A 21,408-nucleotide genomic window follows, 5' to 3' on the forward strand; every position below is an offset into this window, starting at 1 on the left:
CCACCCCAAAAAAGTGGCACAAACCGCTGCTGTATAACCAAAGTTATACAGCAGCTGCTGTTTAACTGTGTGCCAAAATATTACTTGTCAGCATCCTTATTTGGAAATGCTCTCAGTTCAGGAGGTACCAAGAAGAATGTGAAGAAATACAACACGAATGCTTGTGTAATGCTGTGATCACTGGGGATAACTGAGGTTTCCACTGCATGAGTGCACTGGGTAGGTGATTTTTCACAATTTTACCAGGCTTTACTAGGAGTAACTTAAGTATTCCATGAGAGTAGCTGGGATATGTCCAGTTGGGTGCATGGAGTGGCACTGCCCCCCTCTACCAATACCCTTGCGCTAGAGTACTGTTAATCTCACAATGTCCATCATCATTGTCTAACAGCATGAATAAGAGCAATGGTGGACTGCAGCTTAGTACAACGAGGACAACGCTGAAGCACTTGAAGGTTATGCTTCCACTTCACTATACTTTAGATGTACATTTTTTACATCGATATCCATTTATTTTAAAGCTTTACTTTGTTGTTGACTTTGAAGACTTTAAACTATAAGCATATTATGCTTTATACTTTGGCTTGTTGTAATATTAAAACATCTGTGCTAATACTTAAGTAGAAGTTTCCACCATTTCAGGTTTTTGTGAACTAAAAATATCAACACCGAGGTTAGCTAGTCATCGTTAGGGCCTAAAAGCCGAGCCCCCCGCCCCTTTCCTGTCCCGTCAGATGCAGAACCCTCCAGCTTCTCTACGTACTTCATCAAGTTCTTGCAGAAACATGCAATGCGAGTATTGCCGTCAGCAGACCAGCTCTCCTGTCCTGGCTCAGAGACAAGCCACTGACTGAAGGTCGGAGGACAGGAGAGCCAGGACAGCGCCATGACACACAGGATTATCCCAGTTTAGTCTACACATGTTCAGAACTGTTGTTTCCACCCAACCTTGTTGACAGCTCGTAGCTCCAACTGTGTTAAACGTTATTTGGACGGCGCCTTGACGATTATTGGCCCCGCAATATTGCATGATTTAGAAAACTTACCTTCTTCGCCAAAACGGTCGTATATATCTTTTTTCTTAGGGTCGCTCAAAACGTCGTAAGCTTCAGCAATCTCCTTGAATTTCTCCTCGGCTCCCGGTGACTTGTTTTTGTCAGGATGATAACGCAGAGCCTGCTTACGATAAGCTTTCTTGATGTCGTCCTCCGATGCTCCTTTCTTAATCCCCAAAATCTCATAGTAGTCTTTACCCATTTTGACCAACCAGTGGTCTAACCTGTTGTAGCTGTTGGTAAATTGCTGGTGATGAACTTCTGCCGCACGTCCTCAATCCTGACTCAACTCGATCCGCTCAGCCCCGCATATTTTCTTTATAAACAGTGTGGAAACTTCCAGAGTTTTCCATAACCAGCCTGAACAATCTCCTCGGTGACGCTGCGCCAGGGACACGCCCAGCGGGACGTCACGCCATGATGCCTTCATGTGGTGTCGGACATATTTCTCAACCTACGTTTCATGCCTGATCCAAGAGTGTCAAACATATTTTAGTTCACGGGCCACACACAGCCCAATTTGCTTTCAAAAGGGCCAGATCAGTACTCCAGTAAGTACTCCAGAACAACCTACTGAAAACATTTTCTGCTAATTAAGCAGAATTTGTTTTTATTTAAAATTATATTAATGACATATAAAGCCCCATATGGTCAGACTCGTGTATGTATATGTATGTATGTATGCTTTATAACACCAAATGGCCTCTCAGATCATCTGATCAGGGTCTCTTTCAACAATCTTATTTTAAAACCAGAGGTGATCACTCATTTGAGATTGGAGTGCCTAAACTTTGGAGAAGCCTTTCTCACCCTGTCAGGGCAACTGAATCAGTGGTCTGTTTCAAGGCACTGCTGAAAACCCTTTTTTATAGGTCAGCCTTTTCTGAATCCTTCTCCTATTATTTTTGGCCATAGTTTACATCTGATGTGTGCATTCAAGTGTGTATGTTAGAATTAGAACATAAGAACGTCTATTTGACTTTGTGTCTGTATGCTTGAACATATATACTTACCTTTAATATGGAGTTTTGTTTTTTACAAACTGTGTGTTTCAGAAAGCACCGTACAAATAAATAAATGACGTAAAAGCATAAAATTTTTATATGTAGAGTATTTGTAAGTAAAGAGCATAGTACTTTATGTCCATACATTTTTGCTCTTGTGTAGCAATGCTGGCAATACGTAACTTTACAGAGAATACCATTTCGTTGAAAAACTTTATTTCAGGGCTTTTCTCCAATTTTCACACCCCAGATTCTGCAAAGCCATGACTAAGTTGTTTCTGGTATGTTTGACGGCCCTCGCTGTCTTGATAAACATAACTTTAGGTTTATTTTGATGCAAAACAAGATCACAAGACCACTCTTGATTACTCTAAAATATTTCAAACATTAGAAAAAATCCATTCCTACATGTCCCGTGGGATTATTGGCTTGGCACACCAAATGCAATCTGAAGCTGAGTGAACTTCTGGCAGGAACTTTCACGCTTGGGTGCAGCCCAGATTTAAGACAAATAAATCCACTGCTTACTGACTGGTGGTGAACAGGAAGATGTAACAATAACACTGTGCCATCAGGAGGGATCAGCCTTTTTTAGACCTGTTACCTCAATCAGAGGAAAGCAGACAAGAAACATGTGAAAGAGATACAGTAACTGCCATGTTACTGTGACTTGGCTGTATTCTACCATGTAGCCACATCTGGAAGCCCACTTTTTCATCTCTTTAAACTGCATTTTTTTTAAATCTCTGTTTTACACAAACTGATTTAAATGTTGAAGCTAGATAATACATAAATGTAATGATTTGCTGCCACTGCTAAGACCACCTTTTCATTATTATACTAATAATAATAATAATTATTATTATTAATCACTTATTTTAAAAAAGGATCCAAGCTAAATCTGACTTAAGTACAAAACACACAATAGCATCAACAAACTCAAGTTTTCTTATTTACTCAATAGAAATCTACCATATTGAGTGAACATTTTTGTCTATCAGTGGGTAACCAACCCACAGTTTGAGAACCTCTGCTTTAGAGGAAAGGTTCACTACAAATTAATACAGACACCATCATCAAAACACCAAATGCTGTGATATTCTTTGATAAAACAGGCCTCCATCTCTCTTGAGTTTCAGAGACTTTAATATAAGTTAAAATAGCGATGCACTGGAGCAACAGCGGAGTTTATGGTAACATAGCCCCTCATTACCATACTATATATATAATTCACTGTGTTTTATCAAAACGTGACTAAATCTTTTTTTTTAAAATTACAAGTATCACTAGACTCCTGTCTGCACTCTGTGGGTTTCCTCAGTTTCATTTGCTGTTGTGCAAGACAGCACTGGGTTGTATAAAAGTAATATATTCCAATTTGTAAGATAAACTTCTTCGTCATGTGAAGGAAAACCTGTTTTCCAGGCGAGTGCTGCTGCCAGTACAAACTGAAAGGGTGGTAACAGAAAGACTCACCCAAATCACTGTAGCAGTCTCCATTTTTTTTTCTCATAAGACGAGAGGCAGGGTACACCCTGAACAAGTTGCCAGCCTATTGTAAGATTAACAACACACCACACTGAGTAGAGAGAGACAACCATTCACACTCATAGATTTGGCTAGTTTAGAATCACCAGTTAACCTAATCCTAAACCTTTTTGGGGGGGTTTACTGTCATTCCCTTTGCTTATTACCAACCCTCAGTATCATCCATGTTGAGCAGCATGCAGAAGAATTTTGGAGGCTTGCACAGAAGCACTTTTACACCTATTGAAAACTAGGTGAATAGGTATAGGTAAACATAAGTTACATAGGTAAATAATGTGTATTTACCTATGCACAGTGGCAAACTGACACAATTGCACTACCATGCGTTAAGCACAAATCCCAACTGCATGTTGCTCGACTTGGAGGATGCTGTCCATTGGTCAAATGTTGAGTGGTTGAAAAGTGATTCTGAAAGAGGAAATGGAGTGACAAAAGAGTCCACCAGTAATGTGACAAACAAAAACATACAAATGCACTAATGCATTAAATTTGAGACATTGAAGTGACACATGACAGGTAATTTAAAAAAATCAAACTTTATTAATACAACACTTAATTTACAGGGATAAGATGACCCATTAGCTAGATTAGATGACCCAAAGACTAAGCAAACGTTTAAAGTTTAAATGATGTAGTTCCAGTCAAAAAATATCCAAAGTAAAAGCAATTAAACATAAAAAGTACTAGATAATTGAAAACGGGTGACTGCAGGGAAAAACCGTTTTCTACAATCTCTTGTTCACTTGAGAGAGCTGCCCTTTAGACTACAAAAAAATCCAACAATATCGGCGAAGACGCGACCGCTCCCAATGCTCAAGTCCCATTGGCTACATCCTTGATAAGCCGGGCGTGTACGCGCAATTGATGCGGGAGCTGATTGGCTGCGGCGCGATCGCAGTGCTGACCTATGGTGCACGGCTCTGTGCCTCAGCAGTTGTGTATTACTACGCTGATTGGACGGTCTCCTGTCACTCATCTGGGATACTAAGGAAGGGGTGCAAACTGCCAAGATGAAGCACTACGAGGTAAGTAGTATCTATGAAACTTTACCCGTCAGTGTGGCTACAAATGAATTAATTAAATAATCCCACAAGTTCTCAGACAATTCTCCAAATCAGCGAAAAGAGGTTCAAATTAAAAGCTTTAAACGTGAGCAGTGAAAATAGCACGCTGCTGCATCGCCGCCTCTCATATACTGTGCCCTATATGAACGAGGTGCTGTGGCCTGTTGTCGTTAAAGTCGCGGTTTAATTGGCAAATCCTGTATCCGAAACACAAACAACACCCGCTGATATGATTAATTATACTTACGCTGAGCGTTTGATAAGTTCTCATTGTAAAGTGTAGGCTACTTCTCTGTTAGCTGAAGACTGATAACTGGGTGTAGGTAGGATAATGCTCGGCATCATCGCCATCTCTGGCCGGAGTGACTCATGGCGCTTCTTATCTTATTCTTACCCAATGCAGGTGAACGGTCAAGTGCGCAATCTCAGCACTTCTAAATTAACCCCTGTAGTATAACTGTGGGTTTAAAAAATAATAATAAAAATACATTATAAATGAGGTGGAATGAGTGAAATTAATTAGATATTTGTATATTAAGAAGGAAAAACGTGCATAAGGGCCTCTTTACTGCTTTATCGCAAACGTGAAAAGCTTCCTGTTTCAAACAGCCGTTTTACTTGTGCAAGCACCTTACGTTTCTCCAGATGTTAACCGTTTCATGAGCACAACAAAACCCATCAGACAGGATCTGAAGCAGTCTGACAGAAACCAATCCACCCAGTAACTGCTCTGGCTGCCCCTTTCTCCGTTCACAGGTGTCGCTTTTGAGACCTGTTGGCAGGATTAGAATTTAAATGAGAAAAAAAAGACCGAAAAAGATTTTTAAAAATATCTAAGAACAAACTCCATTAGATTATGTCTGAAGTAAAATGCATACTTGTATTGTATAATTACAAGTATGCATAAAACAATAAATCATTTATTAAACATTGGTTTAATTTAACATTTTCGTCTTCTTCACACTGCATCAACTTTATTTGCACTGTAAAGGCTTTTTTCCATGCTTACAATCTGTCTACACCACACTAGGGCATGCAGCCCTTATGTTGAGTTAATTTAAAGAAATATATACATTTCATTGATTTATGACTACTTATTGTACTTCATTACATTTCTGGTGATTTCTTCTAACTCTGGCTAAAACCAGTATGGGACGGTGCCAAACATTCCTCAGTACAGGATAAAAACTTGACTGGCCAATGGGGCATAACTGTCTCTTAGGTCTCTGATCAAGCTGCCTGACTCAGCTTATCTCGTCAGTTATCACCTCCTGAACTTGTGTACAAGCCCTTTAGTTGGATTTGAAAATTCTAAACATTTTAGATGTGTACATGGAGTTACTGTGTAATAACCAGATGGTAAATGGTAAATGGCCTGTATTTATATAGCGTATGTATGACGGCGATGTATGACGGCGCCACATGGAATCAAATACACCAGGTGTTTATACTACCATTTACGACTCAGATTTTTTGGCAAAAATACCTATTAAATTGTTCAGTATTCATAAATATTAAGCATGGTTGTTCACTGACATTTGAAGCAAAATGCATATATTAAACTTTAATTAACATCATATCTGTGGTTCTTTCTCTTTTGGAAACCAAACAGCTAAACTGGATTCAGAGCACTCTGTCATCTTGACTAACTTGACTTGAGCTAAAATCAGTCCACCACATCCTGGGTTCTGTACGATGAAGTGAATTCAACATACCCAGGCTATCTTTCTGTTATCTAGATTCACTTAGTCAGGATAAGCAGTCACATGAAGCAGATTATTGACTAGCTAATACTCAGGTTCCCCCTGCGCGTTCACACAAAAGTGGTAGCATTGGCAGACAAATTACAAACATTCACAAGTGTACGGCCATCAGAAAGGCTGCTTTTTACAGATAGAACTGCAATATAAAAATATGACTCAGAATACTTTATTAATCCTTAAGGAAATTATGTGGTTCCAGTTGCTCCAAGACAATAAGAACAGTGACAGACTGAACTAAATGAAATAATACAATATATTACAAAATATAAGACATGAGTCTAACATATATATGAATAGCTCAATTACAAATATCCAGAATATTACAGAGATTAAATATACATGATTGACATTTTACTCTAGAGATCAACCAGTATAAAATAAAATATTCTGGCACATGGCCTTCTCTGTAGCAGGTTAGATTCACAGCATAAGTTACTATGGCGATGTAGCCCAGTAAGAAGTGAACCACCTTTGTAGTCCTAAAAATCAGGTTTACCCTGAAGTTAACTGGATAACATGAAATCCTAAATTCAATTTGTTCTGATGTTATATATATATATATATATATAATTTTAGTTAACTGCCTCCTCAGAGAGTTACCTATGAAGATAAAAATAAATTAGGCTGCAGGTGTTATAGCTCATGATTCTTCTAAAAAGTTAGTGTGACTTTTTGGTTTTAACTGTTTAATCTCTGTTTTAATGCATTTACACAAGATAGCACCAGAGAGCAACTTCACAGTCATCAACATGTAATGAGTATCTAGAAATGCATACAAAACCAAAATGTTTCTACTTTGGTGAAAAATATTTTAAAATGATCTCTTACCTTGAATAAATAGGTTCTGTGTAGTCATTATGAAAGTCCACTTAAGCTCCCTGTTTCCCACTCTCACCCCCAGAGTGTCTTAGCAGCACAGTCACTGCCAGAGCTTTTATATAGATAGATGAGACAGGGGGAGGTGCTCAGGCGGAGGGTATGCCTGACACAGAAACTGAGATAGGATTATTTTCCCAAAGTCTCGGCAGCATTGTCATGTGTCTGCCTCGTTTTTTTTCCCCTTCCCAATCTATGTGACTACCTTTTTCAGGACAATAATAAACTAATTAAATCACTTCATTTAATCAGACAGGCTGCCTTGCAAAAATGACAAACAATGGTCAATGCGTCATCTGAGTCTTGTACATTTAATCAAAGCAGTGTGAAGGTGAACAAGTGTTCACAATTCTGACATTTAAAACTTGAATAGTAAATTATGAGCGACACGAAGTTATTTTTTATTTATTCCCCCCCCCCCTTTTTTTTTTTTTTAAAACCAGAATAACATTCAAATTTAGCCCCTGTTTAAATCTGATGTTTGGATACATGTAGTGGACATACGGGTAATTAGCTACATAAGATGGTCTGCATTTACACATCCAAATCCAAGTTTGAATCTGATCCTGCTGCCACTTGTGACTGCATGTCTTTCATTCATTTTTTGAAATTGTATCCCAAGTCTTCGTTCTTAGGTAGTGGAATGGCGAAGTTTGCCAAGGGGAATACCCTGACTAAGCCCTCAGACTTGGGAGGGGGGGTGGAATTATCACCCTGAGGTGGCAGAAATAGGCGACTGTAGTCGTATGTGACTGAGACGTTTGGCTGTTCAGTTTGGTTTCATACTGTAAAACTCCTGTAGGCTGTGATAGTGAAACCTTAAACTGGTGTCACAGTGATGGACATGGGGGTTGAAGTTAGGAGCTGATTGAATGTCAGCATAGTATGGTTAACAGTAAGAGCGTGACATCACAAAATAGACACAGATGGCTGTGGGGTCTGTAGGGAGAGGTCAGGTTATGTGGACTTAGCAGGAGGTGTTTTATATTTAGCTGGGTAGATGAAGACTGGGGGGTCTAACTAGAAAGGGGTGTTGTCACTCTACCTCTTCTTCATCATCCTACTTAGCTGGGAGTTGAGAAGTGTCAGTGGTCATCAGGCGTCTGTTTTTAGAAACGAGTTATATTTCAAATGCAAGTCACTGCAGCTCTGAAAGGAAGCTGCTGCTCTCAGCTCCTGAAGTTTCTTTAATGATAAACACAGGTGACAGCTGGGGAATACTGGGCATTCCTACATATGCGCACACACACACACACACACACACACACACACACAGGCGGCATATGTTTGTGCTGCAGGGGTCGCCTGGGAGTTAAAGTGGCACAACAGAAGTGAAGGAATGAGTGGGGTGCAGACAGGGAGGGAGGGAGAGTAAAAGAATGGCAGAGGTAGAGGGAGAGACAGATTTATTTCCACAGCTGAGAGCCTCCTCTCTCTTCTCCAGCTTAGCCTGCATCTGAGATAAACATTTGAGAGGTGGAGAGTGACGAGAGAACTGAGGGGAAGACGGGAATAAACCGAGAGCAGGAGAAGAACTGTGGACATGGATGCCCTAGCATTAGAGGCCACAGGCAACAAAAGGGTGGCTAACGGGGCAGTAGTGCCGGCCCCGCTGCCGGTCCAAGCCCAGAGTAAACGCAAACCTGCCAAAAAAACTAAAAAGGCTGTTGTTTTCTTTGAGGTGGAGATTCTGGACGCCAAGACCAAGGACAAGCTCTGCTTCCTGGACAAGGTAAGACGTCAGTCCTCTTGTTTTACACATTTGTGGAACCTTTTTTTTCCTTAAATATTTATGCAACTTTAATTTTACTTTCACACCTAAATTACTTTGATACCTGATCTTTTTAAAAACTGCTTGTGCACATGTAATCATTGCTTCTCTGCTCAGTCCAACAGACCCAATATTTCTCTCCTTATACTTCAGTAGAATGGTCTTTTTATGTAAGTCTGGTGTTTTCTAGAACATGGAAAAGCTGCTATAGCTGTAGTCCCCACTGTCTCTCAGTGGGTGTACACAGCCTTTGAGTGCTGCTGTCTGTAAATGGTGCACACACAGAAGTGCCTTTCATACATACAGCACAGCACTACTGGTTTTATTTATCTGGATATGGTAGAGGTTATTGACGCACATACAAGAAGACATGTACTAAATAAGAGTAACAACTGCAGCCTAATGCAGTCTTGTGTTACATCTGTAGCCTGTATTTATCCCACACTTATTATTTTGGAGTGGTCGGACAGATGGTTCACTTAAAGCACTGGGCATTACAATATAAATGCAATCACAGTTGTGCATGGCCTCAGACATGCATGCGCTTATGTGCAGTGAAATATGTTGATAATGTTGCACTATGACACTTTATAAAATATGACCAGAACCACACTTGAGTGGTTGCCTGGTGATTGTGAACAATCACAAGTAGGTGTGACGAACAGCTGGTTGCTCAGAAGTTCAACATGCAACACCCTCAACATTTGGGCACTTTTGAGGTTACAGGACACCTGGTGGGAGGCATCCTGTCTCCAAACAGTCACAGCCCAACTCAGAATAACAGCTGTTTGTTTTGCATATTGGCAATGGTTTGCAAGTAGCCGTGTAATTTCTAGACACAGAGAGTCTTTCAGCATGTTACAATCATTCGGAATCAGTCTGAGTCGATGACCGTAACTCAACTGCAACTCACCACTTTGCAGTGAGAGACTTGATTCAACTGGTTGCCAACTAGTTGTATTCTGGTTATTCTGGGTCCTGCAGCAACAATTTCACTATCTGTTGAGGAATTTCTGTTTCAAATCTATGTGCTTCTGGCTGAAGGTAGCTAATATGATTATCAATGTATGCAGACAGCAACACATTGCAATCTTTGCTACTTTATAACGAACAGATTGTGTATAATTGCCAACACGAGTCCTTTCAATAGCAAACTAAATCGATCTTATTGCTATTTTTTTTTTGCTATCTTTGCACACCAAAGAAACTTTAAAGAAGGCTACAAACTGTGGGTGTTCACAGACCTGGAGTCAGTTTTGCACAGGTTGCAGTAATTTTGGTGGAGCTGTTGTCTCTAACCACTGTTTTCCACAGTGTGACTGCAGCATAAGAGCAAAAGAATGATTTCTACTATAGAAATACACCTTAAATTGAGCAGCTACTACAGTATTGCAGCACATATGTAGTTTTTCAGATTTACTTCTAGTTTGTCACTGTCTGGTCAGTGTTATTGATCATGACAATTATATTGATCTTATATATAAAGTGTGTGTATATGTATGAGATTCAGGTTTGGCCCTATTTAACTACTACAGTCTTTGAAAAATTTAAATATTTCTGCGTTTGTGCTGTTTATTCCAAAATGTGATTGAACCTGTTTGAAAATACATAAGATATTAAGACAAAAAATATGAACAATAGTCTGTTGATTGCATCAGTTTAACTCTAACAGCTTTAGTAGCTATAAAATCTATCACAACAGAAGCAGAATTAGTACAAGATTGCTTTAGACTTTACATTCATTGACATTTAACATCAGTTTTAAATTTCTTTTTAATTCTGAAATGTGTGCCCTTTTTCTGCAATACAACAAACCATTTGCACCACTGTTACATTTGACCAATGTGTTGACTGATGGACTTCAGTTGTGTTTACATTTGGGACTAAGTGGGTATCAGCACTGCATTAGCCATATTTACTTTGAAAGGATGTTTAAGCCAACTTTATCAGGCATATTTACAGTTATTTCTACTCCCTCTGTGCTTATGTTATTGTAATGTTTGACAGATTTAAATTGTTAGTGCTCAGCCTGCAGGTTATTGCTCTTGCATTAGAACTGTTTAGTGTATTGCTATTGTGAGTCCGGTGAGTGTAGAGTTGCATTAGTCAAATTCACGGTGTGATCAGCCACGGCAGACTCTGCTTATTGAAGGTTACTCCTCAGGACCGCAGAGTATAAGGTTGTATCCTTATAGGATTATACTCTGTTGTCAGCTTAGCAGAGTTTCTATGGTGATAACATCATCAATCTTATCACCTCTTTGGAGGCAGCTTGACAGATGTGACAGATATAGATTTGGAATCTGGACAGAAGGCCCTTTGGGAGAGAGGCTTGGTCCTCCAAAGTAGGCTAACGGAGCTAAACTGACAAGCTGTGTGACACATTAAAAAAATAATAATAATAAAAATCACGTTCTGTATTATGTCTGGCTCAGTGTGTGTATATGACTGACTGACTGACTTCATACTAAATGAGGCCTGCAGAAAGAGTGGGAGTCCAGAGAGGTGGTTGGTCCATCTAATTCAACCATAGTGATGTCATCCTGCTGAAAATGGCATGTAGTCTTCGGGGGGACATGAACAGAAGCCAAGTCAATTACAGCAGCAGACCTGCTCAGTCTACTACTGATTTGTCACACGATCTTTGAAAGCCAAGACGAGGGAGCGACACTTCAACAGGCAGATGATGACAGAATGTAAAGCAGTATCTCCTTACACTCCTTGTGAGCACTGAAATAAGCAATCAGCAAGTCAATGCAAGTTTGATTTAAAGCTTAAAAAATAGTTCCCATCCTTTTTTAAAGACAATTGCAGAGATGGCTTACCATTGCTAAACTGTCTACACTGAAAAGTGCTGGCCTGGCTAAGAAACTGTAATGGCATTTTAGTCTTAACTTAGTGTCGTGGTTCTCACAATCACCCAATGTGCAACAAAGGTCCCTGGTTCCCAGATGGAAAGAAACGCAGGTTCATCGAGGGTTGTGTTATTGATACTCACAGCTTGGAAACAGCAGCATTTTAGCAAGTTAAAGTAAATGAAAGACATTTTCCTTTTTTTATGAGCTACTGCTATTTATGAGACCGTACCTAATTCAAAGAGCGAGTCTACTGAAAAGGTGCCCACAGCAGCATTATAATACAATAGTAGTGACCCAGCAGTATATCCAGTGACATATTATAAACCAAATGTAAGCACAAATTTAGCTTAGGTAGTGTTTTCCCTGGAAATTTTAAGTTGAAGTATAAAACAACTGTCTTTAAATTAACCTTATTGTGGTTAAAATATTGTCAAATAGTAAAACACAAAAAAATATTTTGTACCAAGAAGTTGAAGCTTGGGTTGAGTTTTTTAACAAGATGCTTAAAACCTTCATTTTCAATCTGCTTGCTCTTCCTGTCATATTCAGCGCAGTTAGCGAGTGCTCCAGCAATTCTTTGGGTCATTTGTTTACATTAAGATCACTGACCACCAGTTGCTGCCAACTCCTCCTCCATAGCCTGGTTGTACTTGATGGTGTTTTCACCTTAACTGGTGAGAGAAGTTTGTTGTTTCCATTTTCAGCAGAAACAGTTTTCTTGTATGTTTTGTTTGTTAGAGGAGGTTGAAGTACCTCCCTTTTAAGGTAAATAAATCAGAGGCTGACGCACAGCTCTCGCGGTCAGACTTGCCCCAGCTTGTCTCAGTTTTATGGGCACTAGTAAGTGGAACAGGATCAGAATCAAATACTTAATTCCCAAGGAAAATATGTTGTTACAGTTGCTCTAAGACCATAAGAACAGTAACAGACTGAACTAAATTAAATAAGACAATATATTATAAAGTTAAAAAATGTCAAAATAGCTCTAATATTTACAAATGGCTCAATTATAGATATCCAGAATATCAAATGTATGGCGTTGTTGGAATAACAATATGACACTTTTGTCATGTAGAAATGTATACAGTGGCCCCTCGTTTATCACGGGAGATAAGTAGCCAACTTTATTTATTACAGTTATTATAGATGTTTTAAGGCTGTAAAACCCCTCAGTATACACTTTTCTCAGACAGGCATGAATATTGTCACACTTTTCTCTCTTGTTTAAACACTCTCAAAGTTCAAACCTTTGTATTATAGAACGAAACCAAAGGCACCTGACGGTGCAAAACGTTTCGTGGACATTGTTGTTTGTTAGGGAGAAAACTTACATACAGTACAGCACAGCAGAGTCACACTGCTCGCGATTGAAGATTTATGTAAATTTGACAAGCTGAATGCAATCTATACTGTGCAGGAGACGCAGCACGAGATTGATTGACAATGGTTTACAGCCAATCAGGGCGGAGAACACAATGCACAAAAAAAAAGAAAGAAAGAAAAACAGGCATAATTGCACCAAAAAAGTCCACGAGGCCGCGAAAGGTGAACCGCGAGGGACCACTGTATCTGTGCCAGATTTTATAATGGCAGTATGCTTGGAGTCAGATGACACAAAGATGTTAAAGTCATTTCTGCCTAATTGTACATTGCTCCAAATAAATCATATCACAGATAACATTAGAAGTTAGTATGTGCCCTAAGATTAGCAGAACTCACCACACTGTCAACCTGCTAAAAGCAGCCTGCTTTTTAAGACTGTAGTTTTGTTTTGGTTGTTCATTTTGTTTGAATGCATGCCTCCTTAGCTTAAACAGATAAAACCCCTTGTTCAAATAATTGTGACAGTGATTATTATTATTATTTAAACAACAAGATTCAAGCTAATTCCCCAGGGTTTCACTGTTTGTTGTCCTGTAACAACTGTTCATGTCCATATTTACCTTTGTGCGCTCTTCGTGTTTCTGTTTCGTCGTCATTCCTTTTTTATATTGGGGGGTTGTTGAGCCATTGCTGGCAGCCTGGCATGAGGTTGTGTACTTTGGCTGTGTGTCTCTGTGCCAAGTTTCTTTGAAACCCTAATACCAGCTGTTAAATAGCTCACATCCATGGGGTGTGCGCACACAGTCAAAGCTAAATTTACCCCTAATCACCATCATGAATGGAAAACAGGGTTATTATCTGTTCCTTTGTATGTACACGTCCCTGCACTTATTTATTGTGATGTTATTTGTAGGTTGAGCCAAATGCCACCATCGGGGAGATCAAGTCTATGTTCCACAAAAGCCGTGAGTGCCATCTGTCTGCAGCCTCATAAATCTAAGTCAAGATCAAGGAAATCTTCTAACGTAGCCTAGATAAATACATCAAAACAGTCTTAAGAAGATCTGGTTTTGTTTGTTTCAGATCCTCAGTGGTACCCAGCCCGACAGTCCATTCGCCTCGACCCCAGTAGGTCCACTTAAATCAATGTTTTCCTTCTGACTTTAAATCATTTATTTTTATAATTTATTTATTTTAAATACATTTTAAATCTCATATTAAGTAACGTGTGTTTTTCAGAGGGGAAGTCTCTGAAGGACGAGGACGTTCTGCAGCATCTTCCTGTAGGGACTACAGCCACCTTCTATTTCAGAGACCTGGGAGCTCAGATCAGCTGGGTCACAGTGAGTACAACACAAAGACAGCTCCAAAGACAGGAACATATTGTGCTGCCATGAATGGGTCCAACAGCCCTGTCAAGCCCAGATACATCAGTGCAAGTGGGATCAAGCAGAGCTATATAGAGTTTTCCCTGTGTGTAGAAATTGAGTGTGTGTTTGTGGGTCAGATGTTTAGACCCAACTTTGAGGTTAATTTGCTACACAGAAGTCGACTTTGACAGTGAAGGTTGTTTTGACTCTGCAGGGAGATGCAGGACAAGCAGATGGAAAATAATTTATGACCAAGGTTAAAATGACTGAGAGTGTATGTTCATTGTTTGAGTCTCCAAAGTTCTGACTAATCTTTCTTGTTCCTTTGTTTTTTTTTTTTTGTTTTTCCAGGTTTTCCTAACAGAGTACACCGGTCCACTGGTCATCTATCTGTTGTTCTACTTCAGGGTTCCCTTCATCTACCCACCCAAATATGACTTTACCACCAGTAAACACTGGGTTGTACAGTGAGTGTCTCAAACACACTTTCAGAACACTTAGGTAGTCAAACAGAGCCTGCTTGTCCTCTTTTGTGACCATCTCAACAGCTCAAATAGAAGATAACACTCTTGTGCCTGCAATCTAAATATAAAGCTTTAGCTGTAGTAAACAACATTGTAAGCTTAATGTTGTAAACACTTCTGATGAGTTTTATCCCTAATTGTATATCAAATACAAACACTGATGAGTGGACATTAAAGTATTTGCCTTATTTTAGCTCAGTGGTGTCAAATGTGGTCGTATAGTTTGAACATTGCACATTTAGGATCAAACTAATGACCTGCCAGAATTTTAGATGTAGACTACAAACTGTGTTCATCGGTTTATAAATGGATTTTATTAAATGTGAACTAGTCTGTAGTCTGACAGAACCCCAGAAACTTGCTGTAAGCAGTCAAAAGAAAGTTGCATTAAATAATCTAAACTAAAAGAAGCATTGCTTTGTTTGCAACTTAATGAAGGACGCCTATTTTATTTTTTTATTTATTTTAAAAAGGCTGATGGGTTATTGTTGTCTCCCTGCTGGGGAGGCAGCAAGGCTTAAAAAATACTAGCAGCCGCCAATATTTTTTAAGTTTTTTAAAAAAAAAATGTAATAAGGCTAATCAAGTGCCTATATTTTTCCAGTCTTGCCTGTATGTGTCACTCTTTCCACTACGTTAAGAGACTCCTGGAGACGCTGTTTGTCCATCGCTTCTCTCATGGAACAATGCCGTTACGCAACATCTTCAAGGTGATTTAGAAATGCATATCATTCATCCATGTTACCTTACCTCATACAAATATGTGTTTTGAAGATCTGGTTTAAGTACAGTACAAGATGAAAAGTGTTTCATTTTCTGACTGAAAATGTTGGGGTGACAATGCTTCTGTCACATTCTGTTTTAGAACTGTACCTACTACTGGGGCTTTGCAGCATGGATGGCTTATTACATCAACCACCCGCTATATACGCCACCCAGTGAGTATGCATGCAGCTACAATTTCTTACAATCAACGCTCACACGTGCCAGTGTGTCATTGTAACTCTTTTTTTTCCCCCTTTGCTGATTACATTGATTGCCTCTCTTGCAGTTTATGGGGAGCAACAGATAAGAATTGCCCTCATCATATTCTTGGTAAGAACATTTCTACGATTAGATTTTTTTAAAACACTTTTTTTGTTTTGTTTTGATTTAACACGTTAGGAGTGACATGGTTTCTTTTTCCAGTTCTGTCAGATCGGCAACTTCTCCATCCACATTGCTCTTCGGAACCTTCGTCCACCAGGTAAACACACCTGTCAAATCTGTACATCAATATCTCCATACCTTTTCTTCTCTTTCTAGAAATAATATTTGAAGAGTATTATGATTTTAATATTTCCTAATAGAAAATGACAAAAACTCAAACTACACCTATGACTATGAACAAAAAGTGACTTCCTCAAGATGTTGATAAGTTATAATGAAGTATAATATGTGACATTAGACATTTTCAATGTAAAATAAAAACTTCATATAGAAACTTCATATAGAACCCTGGTTTCGTGTGTGTGTGCGCGCATGCTATTTTCATAGTCCAAATCTGACTGAAAAATAAAATTGTGGTCTCTCTGCAGTCTCAGTAGTTTTAAACAAAACATTATTCTGTCAGCAAATAATAAAACTAAAGATGACTGCATGGATTGAAAATATTTTGAATTTTCATTCACCCACCCTAAATCCAGGCTCTAAGACCAGGAAGATTCCCTATCCAACCAAGAACCCCTTCACCTGGATCTTTCTGCTGGTCTCCTGTCCCAACTACACCTATGAGGTAACAGGTTTAATGACTTTGGTGGCTAAAGGTTTTCTGTCCACTGTAGTAACAAATCAGTTTTAAGAGGGTCATTGATGCTTTAACCATGCAGCTGAATGTTCTCTCACTTGAATATATAAATTGTAGTGTCTCACTTGTATTGAAGTATGTTCAGTTTGTTAAACTATGGGGTGAGCCAGTATAGGTCTGGGGGAAAATATGGATTGAAACTGCAGATTTAATCTTTCCCCCCCCCCTTTGCTTTCCTTGTGCTTTAATTCAACTCCGGACCCTTTTGTTGTTAACAGCCTTTTTTCCTTCTTCTCAAGGGGGGGAGCAAGTCTGAAGGGTTCAGAACTGCTGCATTAATCAAAGAGTTTGCTGCCCTCTGGTGGCATTAGTACATCTTTATCGCATAACTGGCTTTTCTCCTTGAGAGAACTATACGTTGTTCATCGGTCAGGTTATGGACCCAGGACCTTTGATGTCTTACAGCAGAATTTTTGGACTTGTAGTTGGATTGTTGGAGCTCTGTTTGACAATCTAGTGATTGGATTCTGAAGTCTGGAAGTTAGGTCAATGATTGGTGGTGGGGGGGGAAAAATCTGTTCATCCCACCAGATTTTAATCTGACTGTAAAGTAAATCCATTGTGTAGTTACCTCATTAATCTTTAGTGGAAAAAAAGTCATTTCCATCACATGTATATGGATTCATAAAAATCTGAAAACTCAGTGTACAGCTCACTGTTGACAACCGTCTCTGTAGGAGTGTAGTGACAAAGGAACCAGATAAGGGGAAAAGGAAAGTTTATGTCTCACATCCTTCTCCTTCCTCCTGCAGTTGGGCTCCTGGCTTGGTTTCACCCTCATGACCCAGTGTCTGCCAGTGGCCTTCTTTACTTTGGTGGGCTTCATCCAGATGACCGTTTGGGCAAAGGGGAAGCACCGCAGCTACCTGAAGGAGTTCCGAGACTACCCTCCTCTCCGCTCGCCCATCCTGCCTTTCATCCTGTAGAGGACTAGTCAGCACTGCCTGTTTGTAGGAATCAAACCCTCCCCTTTTCCTTGCTTTAAAACCTACACTGGAACTTGGACTGGGAAAAAGGAGCCTGTTTTTTCCCCCCCCCCATGATGTTCAACCTTTGTTTTCCCTTCCTGTAATCTGTCCCCTTTTGTTTTGTGTGAGAATGTAAAACACTAGTATTGCTCTAAAACTTTTTTATTGAAGACAGACAAACCCTGATTGATAAATTGAGTTTTGATGTATGTTTGCTTTCCCAGAGCAGTTTTCACCTTTAAACTAACCAGTGTATATATGACACCAGTTCCTTTTTTTTCATCCAGTACTGTTGTTTAGGGGTTGAATTTGCACCTGGTGATATTCAGCATAGAGTTCTCAGTTTATATTTCCTTAAATCTAAATCTGAAACCGTGACAGAACTTAATCTGTTAATGTCTGATGTAATTTATTAAAGTAAACCAACATGTGGTTGTGTCATTTCAGGTTAATTCATGACATCTACACTACTTGAAAATTACCTTTTAAAACAGTAATGATCAAATAAATCAAAATCATTTTATGGTGAAATGGTTCATCTGAATAGGCTGAGTTGTCTTTTATAACATCAGTTTGTATTTTCGGTAATAAGATGCTGGATGTAGAGCTTAAACAATATTGTTTAATGTGAACAGTAGCAGGTATATACAAAGAAGTAGAATCAGAGGATGAACTGATTATGCCGCTTGAGCCTGAGCCTCAATTCTCTTCTTCCTCAGCTGGAGCCTCCTCTCCCTCTCGTACTCTTTCATACGCATCACATAGCTGCAGGCAGAAACACACAAGCATCAGGGTGAAGTTTATTGATGAAATCTGGGGTTTTGTGTTGCTTTGATACTCGAAGAAAACTAATTGCTCTGCTCAGCCCAAATAGTAAAAAGAGAAATTAAAAATGCATGCCATGAAAGAGTTCGGCTCTTAGGAGGTTAAAGGAAAGCTAAATGGACCTTGTGTTTTTTAGACTCCGCATGACCAGATTGTTTTCATAGACTTCATAAGTATTTTAGATATGAATCATGTGTGGCTAAGATTTATTTACACCTGACAGTAATACATGCTTCCTCAATATCAATAGTTTTAAAAAAGTGAATCTACCATATATAAAGATCTACTCATAGGAGCAGACCTCAGTTTTCACTTTATATATATGGGGTTTTTTTTAAGTTTTATTTTTAAGTTTGATTATTATTTATCGTTTTAAATTGCAGCACTAACAGCAATGTCTATACAACTGTAAGCACTTACTCCTGGTGCTCGCAGTAGTCCCAGTCGTGTCTCTCATGCTTGCAGGCTAAGAAGTTGGGCCAGTTGTCCCTCTTGCACTTCATGAGTTTCAGGAGGTAATGGGCACAGTAGTCCCTCTGCTCCACAGGCAACTGGGCCAAGTTCATCTGCTCCTGTGTCGCAATCATCTCTGACAAAGGGACACAAATTTTGAATGATTACCAAGTAAAACACCCTGATGTGCTAAATAGAATATGATATAGAAGCTTGCAATAAAAAGTAACTGGTCTGACCTTATTCTTAGTCACAATTATGGATAAACACAATATGGCTAAACTAATATCACCAAACATTTTCATGTCTTGATTGAAGATATTGAGAAAGCAGTAAAAGTGAATCACAAAAGTAGTTGCTTCTGACACTTTTCAAACCATTGCTTGCACAAAATGGTTTGATTTTATCAAAGTTTCTGGGGTGATTTAACTTTACAGCCCTTTCAATATCACACAAAAACGTGCCAGCTGGGTCGAGGTCAGAACTGTTTTTCAAACAGGAAATTCATTCTTATTCTCTACCCTTTCCCCTCACCCCCCATGTGGCGATTGGAGACAGAAGTTCTTCCAAGGACCTGGTTCTACTGGAAGTCTCTTCCTAGTAAAAATGAGTTATTTTTCCCACCGTCGCTAAGTGTTTGCCAAAAGTGGCCTGCTGGATAATTGGGGTTCTCTGTACAGATTCTTTACACTGCATTAAAACGAAATGAATATGTACCTCTGCTAAATATAGTATCCTGGGAAAAATCATTTTTTGCGACCAAGGATCTCTCTGTGTATTTTAGATAGCTTTGCCTCATCTCCCCAAAGTAGTATTGAGGAGCTTCCTAGAGGACTTCTGCAATGTTGCACTGGCTTCTGTCACTTTTATTACAGTGGATACATAAATATAGGTTACCGTAAGCAAGTCAGAGGTAGGCATTTTGAAGTTGCTTTTGTGACGCCCATTCATCATGAGAATCGAGAATTTCCTCCATTTCTAGACAGGATGTCTAATTGTAGTTTGATGAACACTCAGGTCTTATGTAAACTGTTGCGAAAGAGAATGCTCAAATTAAACTCTTGAGAAGAGTAAACTTTGTCAGTATAGACTTTGTTTGTATACTTTTGTACATCTGACTCCAAGTATCTTGGCACAGAGGTCCATAGAAAGTTTCTAGCCTAATCTGAACTGTGAGTGATTAAACCAGTTGTGCAATGCAACCATGAAAATACAACTTTCTTGTGACAGAAACGGAGATAAGAATCCCCTTCATGAGTAATCTGTGCCGAAATCCTGGTACAGCTCATGACAAATTAACAAAACCAGTTAGCTGGTAAGCTAACCAACACATTACCGCAAAGCTAACGTAAGCTAACACTTGACAGGCCAAACTAGCTGCTAATAAATCAATTCCAGTCTCAATTAATAAAATAAATAAATAAATAATGCAGCTGTAAAAGACGCCGAGCTGCTAGCTGCAGACCAACCTCTCTCCTTCCTTTCTGCAAAGCCGAACTGTGGGTCGAACTCGAATTTCTTCGCCGGGTCGGGTTCGGTGTCCGTCTCGGTGACATATCTTCTGACCAGGTGGGCTCCCATGACACCGAGTAAACGTACACTGTTGAAATCAACAAATTCTGGTCGCTTTTCTTTGGCGCTAACGAAATCTTTACAGAAATATTCTGCTATCAGCCATTCGGTCACCTCCACAAGCCTCCTGCTACCACTTCCGGCTGTCACCGGAAAAAAACAGCCGAGCCGAGCCAGTCGGGAAACAAGACAAATGAGAAAGGTTCCGCTTGTTACCCCGTCACTGCACTCCAATTCACCTTTCTCGTTGTATTTTTGTAAACTGTTGTTTCTACATATAATTCACTACTACTGATGAGTTTCTCATTTGAATCTCACAACTCATCAAAACAGTTTGTGCTTTTGTCAATCAGAACTGCAGAGTTGTCACTTACCTAAATGCTGTCCAGCATTGCACTGGTGCCTTCAATGAAATCTTTTTGTTTTGTTTTTTAGATATGTATTTCTCTTCGCTTTGGAGACGGTGGCAATGACAATAAAATAAGACGCAGAGCTAAAGATGTTAGATTGTCACTGGGAGTGACCAGGAGGGATAGCTCAGCTTTAGAGACAAAGCTGAAATTGTTTGGACATGTGGAGTTCAGGGTT

At 39.3% G+C, this 21,408-nt stretch overlaps 3 protein-coding genes across 3 annotated transcripts in view; 1 reads left to right on the forward strand and 2 right to left on the reverse strand.

Moving 5' to 3' along the window:
- Positions 1 to 1,483, reverse strand: part of dnajb1b (DnaJ heat shock protein family (Hsp40) member B1b) — a 3,493-nt gene extending 2,010 nt beyond the window's left edge. The window contains exon 1 of the mRNA XM_005743681.2: positions 1,047 to 1,483. Coding sequence (XP_005743738.1) covers positions 1,047 to 1,257 — 211 coding nt within the window. The 5' untranslated portion in view covers positions 1,258 to 1,483. The remainder of the gene's footprint in view (positions 1 to 1,046) is intronic.
- A 3,012-nt stretch (positions 1,484 to 4,495) lies between these two features.
- tecrb (trans-2,3-enoyl-CoA reductase b) lies at positions 4,496 to 18,396 on the forward strand. Its single transcript, XM_005743682.2, has 12 exons — positions 4,496 to 4,632; positions 8,992 to 9,042; positions 14,176 to 14,227; positions 14,346 to 14,390; positions 14,502 to 14,605; positions 14,984 to 15,099; positions 15,761 to 15,866; positions 16,022 to 16,094; positions 16,208 to 16,251; positions 16,345 to 16,402; positions 16,842 to 16,930; positions 17,755 to 18,396. The coding sequence occupies exons 1-12, from the start codon at positions 4,618 to 4,620 to the stop codon at positions 17,926 to 17,928; spliced, it is 927 nt and encodes a 308-aa protein (XP_005743739.1). The 5' UTR covers positions 4,496 to 4,617; the 3' UTR covers positions 17,929 to 18,396.
- Positions 18,397 to 18,572: 176 nt separating this feature from the next.
- ndufb7 (NADH:ubiquinone oxidoreductase subunit B7) lies at positions 18,573 to 21,000 on the reverse strand. The gene is made up of 3 exons (XM_005743683.1): positions 20,718 to 21,000; positions 19,216 to 19,384; positions 18,573 to 18,735 (listed from the first exon to the last, which is right to left on the reverse strand). Exons 1-3 carry the CDS (start codon positions 20,827 to 20,829, stop codon positions 18,648 to 18,650), a joined length of 369 nt encoding a protein of 122 aa, XP_005743740.1. The 5' UTR covers positions 20,830 to 21,000; the 3' UTR covers positions 18,573 to 18,647.
- Positions 21,001 to 21,408: the final 408 nt, after the last annotated feature.

The sequence above is a fragment of the Pundamilia nyererei genome, unplaced genomic scaffold (genome assembly GCF_000239375.1).
Source record: "Pundamilia nyererei isolate P.nyererei 1_Seehausen unplaced genomic scaffold, PunNye1.0 scaffold00134, whole genome shotgun sequence".
NCBI lineage: Eukaryota > Metazoa > Chordata > Actinopteri > Cichliformes > Cichlidae > Pundamilia > Pundamilia nyererei.